At 42.1% G+C, this 16,108-nt stretch overlaps 1 protein-coding gene across 2 annotated transcripts in view; it reads left to right on the top strand.

Annotated features, from left to right (window-relative positions):
* slc30a9 (solute carrier family 30 member 9) overlaps positions 1-16,108 on the top strand; it is a 103,470-nt gene that overhangs the window by 62,072 nt on the left and 25,290 nt on the right. For both annotated transcript variants that reach the window (XM_080188164.1, XM_080188157.1), the window contains 2 exons: positions 3,746-3,785; positions 10,464-10,535. In XM_080188164.1, the coding sequence (XP_080044290.1) occupies positions 3,746-3,785; positions 10,464-10,535 (112 nt within the window). The remainder of the gene's footprint in view (positions 1-3,745; positions 3,786-10,463; positions 10,536-16,108) is intronic.

Raw genomic sequence — 16,108 nt, 5'->3', positions numbered from 1 at the left:
AAATTTACTGCCTAATGCAAGAACCAAATTATTATACATCTGAACCAAACTCAGGTTTTCAGCAGTGCCTGAGTAAGAATCTGCTAAACTGCCTCAGTATTTGGAAAGAGATTCCCAGTCAGCTTCCTCACGTATTAAAATGATTAGCTTTAATTTGGAAGTACTCTCTTCCACCTTTGTGCCAGCCAGATCATGAAGTTTTCAGTTATTACAGTAACCAATTGATCTTCATCAGATACATTTTTGTAACATTATTGTGTATTGATAATTTTGTCTCAGTCTTTTGGCTAAGATCAAGTGTCATATCGACATGCTGCACTTGGTTGAGGTTATTAGGTTACATTTGATCTTCGTTTGAAGCAATTTTTTAAAGCGGCATCTCGGCTTTTAGGCTAAGATGCAAATGAGATCAAGCCTTGGAGGCAGAGCTATGCCTGCTTCAATCACCTTGGATCATGTAGATCAAGCCCAAGACAGGAGATGAACCCTGCCTTGTCAGCTTGGATCGGGAATGTCCCAACTTGTTGAGACTCTGAATTAGACTTGATTGGATTGAATTAGAATAAAAATGAAAAAAAGCCAATGAGCAGGATTGATGATCTGAATGCTAATCTTGAAGATAGACATTATTCCATCTGAGAAAATGTGCTTCAATTGGTGTGTTCTAATGTTCTGTTAGATGTTTTATAAGAGAGGGGATTAAGGGTTATGGGGAGAGGGCGGGAAAGTGGAACTGAGCAGCGACAGATCAGCCATGATCTTATTGAATGGCGGGGCAGGCTCGAAGGGCTAGATGGCCTACTCCTGCTCCTATTTCTTATGTTCTTATGTTCTTATATGCATACTATATATATATATATATATATATATATGTAAATGCACCTTGTACCAAATATATGAACTATTTTACCTTCATAGATTTACCATTTTAATTAAATTACTTTATGCACAAGTTAGTGATTTATGTGCATTGCAAAGTAACCTCACTGACCTTAAGGAGCTGATGCTCTGTTCCAGGTTGGGGCTGATCAGTGTAACTGCGGCATTCTAAACAAGCAGATAGAGTCCTGTATATAACATCAGTAACTGATTTTGGTGGATAATCAGTAAACTGAGCTGGCAGATGCCTGTTGATTTCAGCATCCACCCATCCACCCATCCATCCACCGTCCCCACCCAAATCCTTTATGCCCTTTTCCCATTAATTCAAAAAAGAATATTCCTGTACTAATCATCATTCTACTTGAGTTGACAGAGGTGCAAGTCTGCTTTGAGAACTGTGTTGTACTCTAATAGATATGTGATAGTGACTCAAGTTGATCTGTTGCCAAACTATTTTTCTCTTTCCTTCCTTATTGTGAGGAGGAACAAAATATCTATCCTTTCTCTGGAATTTAGTCCACCTGTAATAAGAAATTAAAATTTGTACTGTTCTAGTTTTAAAAATGGTATTCCATGAGATAATAGGAATGAAAAGCATTTATTGACTTGCGTGGGAATTAAACATTCAAAAGTACCTATTACTATCATCAGTTGTGTACATAATAGTTCACTCCGTCATACGTTTTATGCTTTGGGGATTAGAATCATAGAATCTGTAACTGCAACACAATTCTGCAACCTATCCTTTCCTTATGTACTCCATGAATGTTATATTTTGTTTGCAGAGAATGCAAAGAACAATACTTTTCAGTGTATCCCAATACATGTGACATAAATCATAAAATCCCTACAGTGCAGAACAAGGCCATTCAGCCCATCGAGCCTGCACCAACAACAATCCAACCCAAAGCTATCCTGGTAACCCCATGTATTTACCATGCTAGTCCCCCTGACACCAAGGAGCAATTTAACATGGCCATTTGACCTAACCAGCACATTTTTGAAGTGTAGGAGGAAACCAGAACACACTGATGAAACCTATGCAGACATGAGAGTGCGCAAATTCCACACAGACGGTTGAATTGAACCCAGGCTACTGGCGCTGTGAGGCAGCAGTGCTAAGTACTGTGCTACCTTGCTGCCCACGGCTGGCTGGCTGGTCAATTTGAATTCTGAAGTATCTGTAACACCCTCTATCTTTCAGTTAGTTACGTGAAAATCAGCATGTTTTTAAGTATTTTTGAATTTAACTGGATTTTAGTTTAACAAGTTTAGCTTCCATATCTTGACTCCCATTTTCTTTATGGTATGTGCATTTTCAGTGCTAGAACAAGCAAAGATTTTTTTTTTTGCTGCCTCTATTGAATTTATTAGCAAGTACTGTCTGACTGAAATCTCTTTTAATGGATGTTGATAACCCATTCAACACCTAAATTTAATACAAAGGCTTTTAATTCTTTGTGATTGTTATGATCCTTGGTCAGACTGCTGGTCATGGGAGGACCACTTAGGGACCAATAATAATTTGTTTGAAGTAGAAAGAGTTTGAGATTCAAGACACTAAGTGAATAAAGCCCCACGGTTCCATGAGTTAAACATAAAATCTAAAAGATGAAGCAATTTACAATATCCATTTTATACTCTCATATTCAGGCAAACACGAGGTGCGTGTGAATTAACAGGTAAACTGGTCAGCTACAGCACACTACACATAGATAAAAGCAAAATACTGTGGATGCTGGAATCTGAAATATAAACAAAAATGCTGAAAACCTCAGCTGGCCTGACAGCATTTGTGAAGAGAGAATCGAGTCACGATGGTAAAATACTGTGGATGCTGCCAGACCTGCTGGGATTTTCCAGCATTTTCTGTTTTTGGTACACCACACTACACAATAGATGACCAAAGCAGTTTCCGTGAATTTCTCCGAAATCCATCCAGATGTTTTTGTGAGTCAACCGTTCTCACCAAAACTCATTTTACGAGGGTTTCCAATCTGGATATTTTGAAGATTGCGTCGGGGAATCCTCTCCAAAGGTTGCTCCCAGTCGGACAGTTTCAACAATGATCCTCCTAGGAAAATGAGATTGAAAGCCTTTCAGATTCCTTTCCTCTGGATCTTTGGGTACACTTGGGTTCCACCTTCCAAGCACAATTTTAGATCTTCAGCTGTACTAAGCAAAACACCATTGTTCCAAAGGGATACTTTTGCCCCAATGGCCTGCAGCACAGAGTTGCCAACCTTTGGCTGCCATCTTGGATTTTCAGGGCTTCTCTCATGACCTCTTCACTCAGTCTGCTCCCTACAGCTCTTTCTTACTGTAGAACCTATTTCTCTGCTCCTTCAAATTTAATGGGACTTGTGCCTGTGCTCTGGCTTTGTCCCTTACCTCGAATTTCTATTTGGAACCTCTCCCTGGTTTGGTACCTTCTTCCTGTTATCCTTCTCCCTTAGAGACATTCACCACAATGATGCTGTGTATTGGGTCATCTGACCTGCCATTTCATGCCATTTTCTTTTCCCTTCTGCGCAGGTGTACAGGTTGGTGCCTGTCCTGAAGAATGTTTTTCGAAAAAACAAACCACGAATTTGCAGTCAGTTTCTGGCTGGCACATGCGCAGGAGTCCCAAAGTTTGTCAAGAACCTGAGGTCCTAATAATTTTGAATTCTTGTTTGATAGGTGGAACACGTTGACTGAAACAAAGTGCCATACAAATGGGTTATTTTGTTGTTTCATATTTTTAATGTTTAAAACCCAGTTTTGGATTGAATGTTAAATAATTAATAACTTAGGATTTGGGTATGTTGGGCACTCTTATTCCTTTATTGCATTCATTTCCTGTTTAAATTATGTTTTTCAGGCATATTTTATCCTGGCTGGTTCATTAGTATCTGAAGGAGGTAGGGACACTGATTTTGGTCCTCTCATCATTTTGGTAAATGATGTCTTGTTTCTTTTTCTGTTCATTTCAAAATAACTTTCCAAGCATGTATGTGCACACACTCCTTTTGTGAAACTTGTAATTGATGTTTTATTTGGGTTCTGCCAAACCATTCCTTAATTCACTATTTAACTACATTTAATTACTACAATATGGGAAGTTACCCAGGTATGTCCTGTACAGACAAAGCAGGACAAATCCAACCAGACCAATTACCAACCCGTCTCTACTCTTGGTCATCGGTAAAGTGGTGGAAGGGGCCATCAACAACGCAATCAAGCTGCCCTTGCTTGGCAATAATCTGCTCTCTCTGATGCTAAGTTTGGGATCACTTAGCTCCTTAGTCCATTGGTAAAAGTGGGTAAAAGCTGAAGTCGAGAGATGAGACTGACTGCTGTTGATTCCAAGGCAGCATTTACCTGAGTATGCTATCAAGGAGTCATGGCAAAGCTGGAATCAGGATGAAAACTCATTGGTTGGAGTCATACTGAGCACAAAGGAAGATGATTGTGGTTGTTGGAGGTCAGTCATCTCTGTTACAGGATTTAATTGCAGGAGTTCCTCAAGAACTAGGTGTAACTATCTTCATCTGCTTCATCAAGGACTTTCCATCATGTGGTCAGAAGTGATGTGTAATCTTCACTGAATAATAAGAACATAAGAAATAGGAGCAGGAGTAGGCCATCTGGCCCTTCGAGCCTGCCCCGCCATTCAATAAGATCATGGCTGATCTGTCGTGGCTCAGTTCCACATTCCCACCCTCTCCCCATAACCCTTAATCCCCCCTCTTATCAGAAACCCATCAACCCGCGTCTTAAAAATATTTAGCGAGGTAGCCTCCACCACTTCAACGGGCAGAGAATTCCAGAGATTCACCACCCTTTGAGTGAAGAAGTTCTTCCTCAACTCCGTTCTAAACCGTGCCCCTTAGTCCTACTGTCCTTTCTGAGCGGGAAGAGTCTTTCCACCTCTATCCTATCCATCCCATTCATCATCTTATACGTCTCAATGAGATCTCCCCTCATTCTTCTAAACTCTAACGAGTACAAGCCTAGTTTATTCAGCCTCTCCTCATAGCTCAACCCCCTCAACTCCGGCATCAGCCTAGTAAACCTCCTCTGCACTCCCTCCAAGGCCAAAATATCCTTGCGTAAGTACGGCGCCCAAAACTGCACACAGTACTCCAGCTGCGGCCTCACCAATGCCCTATATAGCCGCAGCAAGACCTCCCTACTTTTATATTCAATCCCCCTCGATATAAAGGCCAGCATCCCATTCGCCTTCCTGACCACCTGCTGCACCTGCAAGCTGGGTTTTTGCGACTCATGCACAAGGACCCTGAGGTCCCCCTGCACCATCGCCTGCTGTAGTTTTTCTCCACGTAAGTAATAATCCTTCCTACCATTATTCCTACCAAAGTGGACCACCTCGTACTTGCCAACATTAAATTCCATTTGCCAGTTCCTGGCCCATTCGCCCAGCCTATCTAGATCCTTCTGCAGACTCTCCACACCCTCCGCACAATTTGCCTTTCCTCCAATCTTGGTGTCATCAGCAAATTTCGACACCATACACTCGGTTCCCTCCTCCAAATCATCTATATAAACGGTAAATAGCTGAGGCCCCAGCACCGACCCCTGAGGCACTCCACTAGTCACCATCTGCCAATCCGAATAGCACCCATTGACCCCCACTCTCTGCCTCCTATTTGACAACCAATCCTCTATCCACGCTAACACCCTACCCCCAACTCCATGCCCCCGACCTTCCGCAATAACCTCTTGTGAGGTACCTTGTCAAACGCCTTCTGAAAATCAAGAAAGACCACATCCACTGGCTCTCCTCTATCCACCGCCCTAGACACATCCTCATAGAACTCCAGTAAATTCGTCAGACACGACTTCCCCTTAACGAAACCGTGCTGCGTCTGCTCTATCAAGCAATTCCCCTCAAGATGCCTCGCTATTTCCTCCTTGATGACGGATTCTAACATTTTACCTACCACAGACGTTAAACTAACCAGCCTATAATTCCCCGCCTTTTGCCTGGCACCCTTCTTAAACAACGGCGTAACATTAGCCGCTTTCCAGTCTTCCGGCACTTCCCCGGAATCCAGCGACATCTGGAAAATAACCACCAATGCATCCACTATCACCTCCGCCATTTCTTTCAGAACCCTCGGATGCATTCCATCCGGCCCTGGGGACTTGTCCACAATCAGCCCCCTCCAGTCTGTCGAGCACCGCCTCTCTAGTAACAGTAATGTCATTGAGACCCTCCAGTCCTACCACCTTTCCATCTCTAACACCCGGCAAATTATTCACGTCCTCCTCCGTGAAGACCGAAACAAAAAAGTTATTCAAGACCTCAGCCATTTCCCCATCCCCTACCACTAAATCCCCCTGCTCATCGGCTAAGGGCCCAACGTTCACCCTAGCCAGCCTCTTACTTTTTATATACTTATAAAAACTCTTGCTATCCTTTTTTATATTAAGCGCTAGCCCAGCTTCATAGTTTCTCCTACCCTTCTTTATCAATTTCTTTGTCAATCTTTGTTGACATTTAAACCTCTCCCAATCCTCTTCTCGCCCACTACTCTTAGCTACTCTAAACGCCTCCGCTTTTAATTTAACACTTTCCTTCACCTCCTTCGTTATCCACGGCTTATTACCTCTCCTCCTACAGTCCTTTTTGACCATCGGAATAAATTTCTGCTGAGCACCAAGAAAGATCTCCTTAAAGATCCTCTACTGCTCCTCAGCAGACCTACCTTCCAACGTGCTCCCCCAGTCCACATTTGCTAATTCCTCTCTCATCCTACCGTACTCCCCTCTGTTCAAACAAAGGACGCGTGTCCGGGAACCCACTTTCTCCTCCTCCATCTGCACCAGAAACTCCTCCATACAATGATCACTCTCCCCAAGAGGATCCTTCACCACAAGGTCCCTAATTCTACCCACCTCATTACATAACACCAGATCCAAGATAGCTCGCTCCCTCGTCGGCTCCAGCACACACTGTTCAAGGAAACTGTCCCGGCAGCATTCCAAAAACTCCTCCTCGAGCCCACCGCGTCCAACATGGGTCGACCAATCAATATGCCGGTTGAAATCCCCCATAACTACGGCCGTCCCACTCCTGCACGCTGCACTTATTTGCGCGTTAACAGCCCGCCCCACCTCCAGATCATTATTCGGGGGCCTATAGACGACACCCGCCAGCGTCTTCCTCCCTTCGCTGTTCCTAATCTCTACCCACAACGATTCCACTTTCTGCTCTTTGGCTCCAATATCATCCCTTGCTACCACCCTGATGCTATCCTTAATCAGCAGAGCTACGCCCCCCCCCCCCCCCCCCCCCCCCCCTTCCCTCCCGCCTATCCTTCCTAAACACTTGATACCCCTGGACATTCAGCTCCCAGCCCCTGTCACCTTGCAGCCACGTCTCTGTAATGGCCATCAGATCATATCCATTTGTGCTGATCTGCGCCACCAGCTCATCCACTTTATTCCGAATGCTTCGCGCATTCAGATAAAGTGCCTTCATACCAGCCTTCACCTGGACCCTATTTGCCAGAACGCCACCAACCATACTCACGCCCCCTACTCCCTTTATTATTGGAACATCCTCAGCCTCTACCCTTACCTGTACCCTCTCCTTAACTTTAGGCCTTCATCATTTGTGATTTCTCAGATACTGAAGCAGCCCATGTCTGTATGCAGTAAGACCTGGATGATATCCAGGCTTGGGCTGACCAAGTGTCAAGTAATATTCTCACCACGCAAGTTTCAGGCATTAATCATCTCCAATAAGAGAGAATATAACCATTGTCCCTTGACATTCAATGAAATTACCCTGTCTAAATTTTCCCACTATCAATACTTACCATTGACCAGAAAAGGAACTGAACTATGCATATAAATATTGTTGATACAAGAACAGGTTAAAGGCTAGGTATCCTGCAAAAGTCACTCGCCTTCAGACTTCCCAAAGCCTGTCCACCATCTGGAAGGTACAAGTCAGGAGTGTGATGCAATGTGTAATTTTTTAACAAATTATTTATTAGTGTCACAAGTAGGCTTACATTAACACTGCAATGAAGTGTTATGAAAATTCCCTTGTTGTCACACTCCAGCACCTATTCGGGTACACTGAGGGAGAATTTAGAATGGCCAGTACGTGAAACCAGCGCGTCTTTTAGATTGTGGGAGGAAACCGGAGCTTAGAATCATAGAGGTTTACAGCATGGAAAGAGGCTCTTTGGCCCAACTTGTCCGCGCCACCCAGTTTTTACCACTAAGCTAGTTCCAGTTGCCCACATTTGGCCCATATCCCTCTATACCCATCTTACTCATGTAACTGCCTAAATGCTTTTTTAAAAGACAAAATTATACCCACCTATACTACTGCCTCTGGCAGCAAGTTCCAGACAGTCACCACACTCTGAGTGAAACAAATTGCCCCTGTGGACTGTTTTGTATCTCTCGCCTCTCACCTTAAACGTATGCCCTCTAGTTTTAGACTCCTCCATCTTTGGAAAAGATGTTGACTATCTTATGTATGCACCTCATTATTTTATAGATCTCTATAAGATCACCCTTAAGCCTCCTGTGCTCCAGGGTAAAAAGACATCAGTCTATCCAGCCTCTCCTTATAAGTCAAACCATCAAATCCTGATAACATCCTAGTAAATCTTTTCTGCACTCTTTCTAGTTTAATAATATACTTTTTATAATAAGGTGACCAGAACTGTACACAATATTCCAAGTGTGGCCTTACCAATGTCTTGTACAACTTCAAGTCGTCCCAACTCTGTATTCAATTGTACTGTTTACAATTTGACACCTTTCAGGGCACAGCAGCTGCTTGATTGGCACAACATCCACAAATCACTCCCTCTACCACTGGATAGAGGCAGCATTGGGTATCATCCACAAGATGCACAGCAGGAATTCACCAAAGCTTCTTTGGCTGCATGACCACTACCGTTTGGAAGGACAAGGGCACAAATGCATGGGCACAGTACCACCTGGATGTTCCCTTTCAACACCTGACTTGGAAATATTTCACCATTCCTTCACTATCATTGAGTCAAAATCTTGGAACTATCTCCTTCATGGCACTGCAGGTCCACCTGCACCTTGGACTGCAGCAGTTCAAGAAGGCAGCTCACCATTCCTCTTAAAAGACAATTAGGGATGGGCAATAAATTCTGGCCTAGCTTGCGAAGCATGCATCCCATGAATAAATAAAAAAGAAACATTTGATCTATTAGGAACAGAACTAATTTGTATCCAAATCTCATGAAACCAGAAATCTTCAGAAATTTAAAGCATCTCCTTTTTGTTCAGGTTGCCTTGAGAAAACATTTTAAGCAGCCATAAGTCAAGATGTTTAAAAACTGGTCCAGTTGTTAATCTAAACCTGGCCATTGAGCCTAAATATCCTGCTTATCTTCCTACTTTATACATGCAATTATTGAATATGCTCAATTTTCGTTAGTTTTCTCACCAACGAGAGCTCAATAGAATTGGATGAGAATTTATTCGGCATGGTTAGTAAGTTTGCAGATAACATCAAAATTGGTGGCATAGTGCTCAGTGAGGAAGGTCATCTAAGATTGCAACGGGATTTTGATGAATTGGGCCAGTGGGCTGATGAATGGTAGATGGAGTTTAATTTAGATAATGTGCGAGGTGATGCATTTTGGTAGGTCGGACCAGAGCAGGACTTAATTAATGGCACGGCGTTGCGGAGAGCTACAGAACAAAGAGATCTAGGGTACATGTTCATATTTCCTTGACAGTGGAGTCACAGGTGGACAGAGTGGTGAAGAAGGCATTCAGCGTGCTTGGTTTCAATGATCAGAACATTGAATACAGGAGTTGGGACATCTTGTTGAAGTTGTACAAGACCTTGGTAAGGCCACACTTGGAATAATGTGTACAGTTCTGGTCACCCTATTATAGAAAGAATATTATTAAACTAGAAAGAGTGCAGAAAAGATTTACTAGGATGCTACAGAGCCTTGATGGTTTGAGTTAAAAGGAGAGGCTGGATAGACTGGGACTTTTTCCTCTGACGTGAAAGAGACTTTGCGGTGATCTTATAGAGGTCTAAAATAATGAAGGGCATAAATCAGCTGGATAGTTAAGATTTTTTTCCTCAAAGGTAGGGTAGTCTAAAACTAGAGGGCATGGGTTTAAGATGAGAGGGGAGAGTTACAAAAAGATCCAGAGGGGCAATTTTTTCACACAGGGTAGCGTGCCTGGAATAAGCTGCCAGAGGTCATAGTAGAGGCGAGTACAATTTTGTTAAAAAGCATTTAAACAGTTACATAGGTAAGACTAGTATAGAGGGATATGGGCCAAACGCAGACAATTGGGACTAGCTTAGGGTTTTGAAAAAAAAGGGCAGCATGGACAATTCGGGTTGAAGGGCCTGTTTCTATGCTGTAAACCTCTATGATTCTATGATTGACTGTTTTATTCTTTTTCATCATCTTTTGTCTTAGTAGCCTTTGAAATAAAGTTACAGTTTGCCTTTATTTTTAATTTTCACATAATGATGACATCTATAAACCTTTCCACGGATAAAGTTTTGTTGCTAACATAATTCTGTTGTAATTTCCTTACAGCAACACTTTTAGTGGCAGTAAATGAACTCCGAAAGAGTGCTCGAGCGAAAGGAATAACCTTATATCAGTATGGTGAGCAAATTTTTACTTAAAACAAAACTCCCAACTGCTTTGCAATTATATGAAACATCATGTCAGCAGGATATGTGCAGGGCAGTTTTCCATGAAGCTGAGTTTGAATGGGGTTGGGGAGGGGAGAAATTAATACACAGTTCTTACTGTACTCAATATTGACACTGATTAAAATGAAAGCAAATCTTCCACGTCATTCTTCTGGTTCCACATGAGATCCTTCACACCTTTCAAATTTTCCAGCTAGACTTGCGCAGTAGATGAATATTTTAATGGATATAAGAGGAAATACAAAAGGTCTAATAACAATAAACTGGAAATGACGTTTAGTTTCTTCATCAATGACTGTCTCTCAATCATAAGCTTAGAAATAGGAATGTTCATTGTTGTTTAAACAGTCTTCAGTACCGTTCGTGACTCCTGGGATAGTGAAGTAGCTTGTAGTTAAATACAGCAAGGTCTATAGAACATTGAAGCTTGCGTTGACCAATGGCGACTGACATTTGTGTCACACAAGTGACAGGCAATAGCCCCACTCCAACAAGAGAACCTAACATCTCCCCATGACACTCCATTACGTTAGCATTGCAAGATTCCCCATATCCTGAGGATTACCACTGACCAGAAATTTCACTAGATCCTGTCATATAAATACTGTGGCTACAAGAGCAGGTCAGATGTTGGAAATTCTGGGGTGAATAGCACACTTTCTAACTCCCCAAAGTCTGCCCACCATCTACAATTCACAAGTCAAGTAATCAAGAGCATTCTCTCTCAATTTCCTGGATGAATGGAGCGCCATCAGCACTCCAAGCTCAATACTATCCAGAGTAAAGCAGCTTGCTCGATCAGCACCCTCTTTTACTACCTTAAATGTTAATTCCCTCCACTACAGGTGCAGAGTGGAAACTGTGTACCATATACAAGATGGACTACAGCACGTTGCCAGGCCTTGTTCAACAGCACATCCAAACCTATGACTTCTTATCTAGAAGGACAAGGGTAACAGCTGCATGGAATCACCATCACCTGCTAGTTCCCTTCCAAGTCATACAGCATCCTGATTTCACAATCACTGGGTTAAAATTCTGGAACTCCCGAACAGCACTATGAATGTGCCTACATCAGATGGAGCGCAAGTGAGTCGAGAAGGCGCCTCACCACCATCTTCTTGAGGACATTTTTAGGGATGGAGAACAAATGCAGGCATTGCCTACAATGTACTCATTCCTTGCACTTTTTAAAAAATCAGATTAAGATGCTCTTATTTTAGATCATATTTTGGGGAATTTTATTGATGATTCTTATCTTTTTTTCAAGGCCTTGACATGACTGAAATGTTACAATCACAGTGCATTACCTCAGCCAATTTCTTGACATTCTAGGCACAATCTACTTCTCACATCAACAACCTACAGCACCTCCCTGTTCCCACTGTCTCCCATCCAGACTACTATGGGACTCAGTAGTTGGGGTGGATTTTGTGATGGCGAAAACATGCAGTCAGAAACTAATTTTTGACCCTAAAGCACCAGACAAATCTGATAATGAATAGCCAGTGATATGTGAATATATTCTATCAAATTTGAATTTGGGGACAGTATCAGAAAGAGTCAACAGGATGGGAGGGATTTTTTTGCTGGGGATCAAAAAGTAAGGGCAAGGTTGAGCAAATTAAAAACTGCTGTTGTGTTGTGACAAATGAAGAAATGATTTATAAAGAGCAGTATTTGTAACACATTGTGAATTTCACACAGGTGTTGATACTGTCATTGTAGATTGTGTATATCAATTATTTTCATTACTGTGTAAATATTAAAATGCTCCTACCTTAATGCATGACCTTACAGACATTATGCGCTCAAGACATAAATATTATATAATTTAGGTTTGTCATTTTACTTTGTCCCTCTTTGCGGGTAAGGCAAAATAGTTACTGAAAGACCTGGATAATTTAGTGACAAAAGCAGATTATTGTACAGGATTAAGACATTACATATCATAAAATTGGAAGTAGCCTGTGACAAAATTATTTGACGAAATATAAAGTAAATGTGAAAATTTTTTTGAACACCACCTTTAATTCGTATTAATCCCTACAGTGTCTCTGTTAATAAGTCTGTTTAAAGTAACCCATTCATATAAAAGCTTGAGAAGTAGTTTTGGAAGTTCATGCTTTTGACATGTAGTCTCACCTGTCAGAAATGCATATCAATTTGGATATGTGCCAATTGCTATTTTCTCTGTCAATTTTAGTGCAAACTCAAAGTTGATCTTTTTATGTTTTGAGTGAAGGATAGCTACTTTTGAGGATCATGAAGCCTGTACTAAGTACTGCAAACCTAAATGGATTAACAAGTTAGAAGTGCAGTTAGGAAGGACCATCTTGTATCAAGAGAATAGTGAAGAGTATAGAAGCATACAGAAACAGATTTGAAGATTGAATAGAGGAATCTAGGAAACAAGCATTGCTACAGATATAGAGCAGTAAAATTCTTTGTGTTATCAAAGGGGGTAACAAAGAATATATGGGAATTCTAGGCAAATGATGTTACTGTGACATTTTATGCTTATCCTCTGTTGTATCAGTTTTTTTTGTTCCTTCAGGTATTTACAAGGCAAGACTCCCTGAGTAGCAAGGATTATATCTGAATATCCAAATAGAATTAATAAAGTTCTGTATAAATGAGATGAAAGATTCAGTCAAGATTAGATGGAATTTACAGAGAGTTAGAAAAGACGGGAGGAGATTTGGGAGATACTGGGATTGAATATAAAAGTAGGGAGGTCTTGCTGTGGCTGTATAGGGCATTGGTGAGGCCGCAGCTGGAGTACTGTGTGCAGTTTTGGTCGCCGTACTTACGCAAGGATATTTTGGCTTTGGAGGGAGTGCAGAGGAGGTTTACTAGGCTGATAGCAGAGTTGAGGGGGTTGAGCTATGAGGAGAGGCTGAATAAACTAGGCTTGTACTCGTTAGAGTTTAGAAGAATGAGGGGAGATCTCATTGAGACATATAAGATGATGAATGGGATGGATAGGATAGAGGTGGGGAGACTCTTCCCGCTCAGAAAGGACAGTAGGACTAGGGGGCACAGCCTCAAGATAAAGGGGGGGCGGTTTAGAATGGAGTTGAGGAGGAACTTCTTCACTCAAAGGGTGGTGAATCTCTGGAATTCTCTGCCCGTTGAAGTGGTGGAGGCTGCCTCGCTAAGTATTTTTAAGACGCGGGTTGATGGGTTTTTGATAAGCGAGGGGATTAAGGGTTATGGGGAGAGGGTGGGAATGTGGAACTGAGCCACGACAGATCAGCCATGATCTTATTGAATGGCGGGGCAGGCTCGAAGGGCTAGATGGCCTATTCCTGCTCCTATTTCTTTTGTTCTTATGTAAAGGAATCAATGAATTCTGGGGACGTTTTGGTAATTCGGAAATAGGCAATATGGTGTCCATTTTCAAAAAGGATGACACAGATTCAAGCAATCACAGGCCGATTAATTCTCCAATGTGGGATAAAACAAGTTGTCCCTTTTTTCAGTAATAGTCATGTTGAAGCTTTTTGTCTTGCATTAATCAGACCACTTCACTAAAATAACTAATGTAGTGGGGAAAAAAAACAGTTTATACCATATGAGAAGAAAGTGTCTCTTCCACTGTTCACAATGGGCAAGGTACAATCAGCCAGTGCTTGCAAAACTCAAAACAGTGTCCAACATGAGATCTGATTCCATGATTGGACAGCATTTACTGAATAATCTTGTGTTAAGAATTACATTGACAGCCAATTTAAGATTGTCAGGCTCACAGTGTGGCACATTTGCATCTTCTAGAAGCTACATATATTGGTGCACAGGGCCCTGTTCTTTTCAGGCATAAAGAGCATGTACATGCATTGTGTCTGTTTTGGCTAAACAAAATAAGTGACTGTCATTCGCTGATGCATTCCTCAGTACAATGCCTTTACCAGCTGGGGTCAAGCTGCCTGGTTTAAATTTCAAACAATGCTTGGCAGAATGCACATCAACTGGTGCATTATCATCTCAATGTTTTTACCAACTTGTGTCCACTTGTCAACCAATGAGCATATATTAAAGTCTAAATTGTTGATTTCTCCCTTGTATTGGTATTCTTGCGAAGTGTCCTGTTAAGTGCAAGACAAAATGCTTGGATGTGTCTCTCTTTTTCAGGAATTGTATGAGTGAGGTCTTGCAAGCAGATTTTGGTGAGAAAGAAACAAGCAAGCAGGATATAGTGATCTCCTGATTGCTCCCAGTCCACGTGATGATGAGTACAGAAATAGAAAAATGGAGCAGATGAATGTAGTCATAGTGAAGGAGTGGAAGGGCTTTTGATTCTTGTGGCTTGAACCTGGAATCTTGTGATTCAGTGTGCTATCAACTGAACCAAGATTGAACTATGGTTTAATGATGCTTTTAAAGGTGCAATATAGAGAAATAGCCTGTGAAATGCACACCTGGTTCTCTGTGGGAACCCCCAGGCACATCTTGTGGACAACCACATATGCAGGAAGTGTTGTCAGATGGATCAACTTAAGCTTAAGATATCAAAGCTGCAACAGAAGCCATCTTCAGTACAGCGCATCTGTCAGGTTGGGGGTGGCACAGTGATTAGCACTGTTGCCTCACAGTGTCAGCGACCCAGGTTCAATTTTGGCCATGAGTGACTGTTTGCACATTCTCTCGGTGTCTTTGTGGGTCTCCTCCAGTGCTTGGTTTTCCTCCAGTGCCCCAGTTTGCTCCCACAGTCAAAAGATGTGTAATTTAAGTTGATTGACCATGGTAAATTGTCCCATAATGTCGGGAATTAGCAAGGCAAATATATGCGGTAGGGCCTGCATGGGATTGTTATTGGTGCAAGCTCGATAGGCCGAACGGCCTCCTTCTGCACTAGTATTTCTATAATTCTACGAGGGTTTTATGGAAAGCGCACTTCTGGACGAGGAGGGAATGTGTGACTGACAGGCTGTCGAAGTGGACCAGGCAGGTAGTGTAGGTATGCCCTGAATGCATCTCACTCACCAACTAGTATTTACTTTTGAATAATGATGAGAGTGCTTCCTCTAGGCAATGCAACCAAACCCAAGTCCACAGCACCATGACTGACACAGGTGTATAAAGGGGGAAGATTGGGAAAACAATAGTGATGGAGAATTCTATCGTGAAGGGGACAGACAGACTTTTATGTAGCCACAGACATGAATCCCAGGTGATATTTTGTCTTCCTGTGGCAGCGTCAAGGGTGTTGCTGAGAAGCTGCAGAGTACACTTAACGTAGGAGGATGAACAGCCAGAAATTGTTGTCCATATGAGTAGCAACAACATAGTTAGACATGTGGTCCAGTGGGCAGATTTCAGGGAGTTGGGAAATAAATTAGCAAGTAGGACCTCAGAGGTAGTATTCTCCAGATTACTCTCAGTCCACATGCTAATGAGTGTAGAAACCGGGCGATAGATGAGAGGTGAGAGGGCTTTAGAATCCTAAACTCAGATTTTTATAGGCCAGATGTGTTGCACCTGAATAGAGCTGGGACTAGTGGCAATGATTTAAACAAACTT

Source organism: Carcharhinus amblyrhynchos, chromosome 1 (assembly GCF_965287045.1).
Source record: "Carcharhinus amblyrhynchos chromosome 1, sCarAmb.v2.hapA, whole genome shotgun sequence".
NCBI classification, from domain to species: domain Eukaryota; kingdom Metazoa; phylum Chordata; class Chondrichthyes; order Carcharhiniformes; family Carcharhinidae; genus Carcharhinus; species Carcharhinus amblyrhynchos.
Note: the sequence above shows the minus strand (reverse complement) of the source record. Positions and strands in the feature narration are given on the sequence as shown.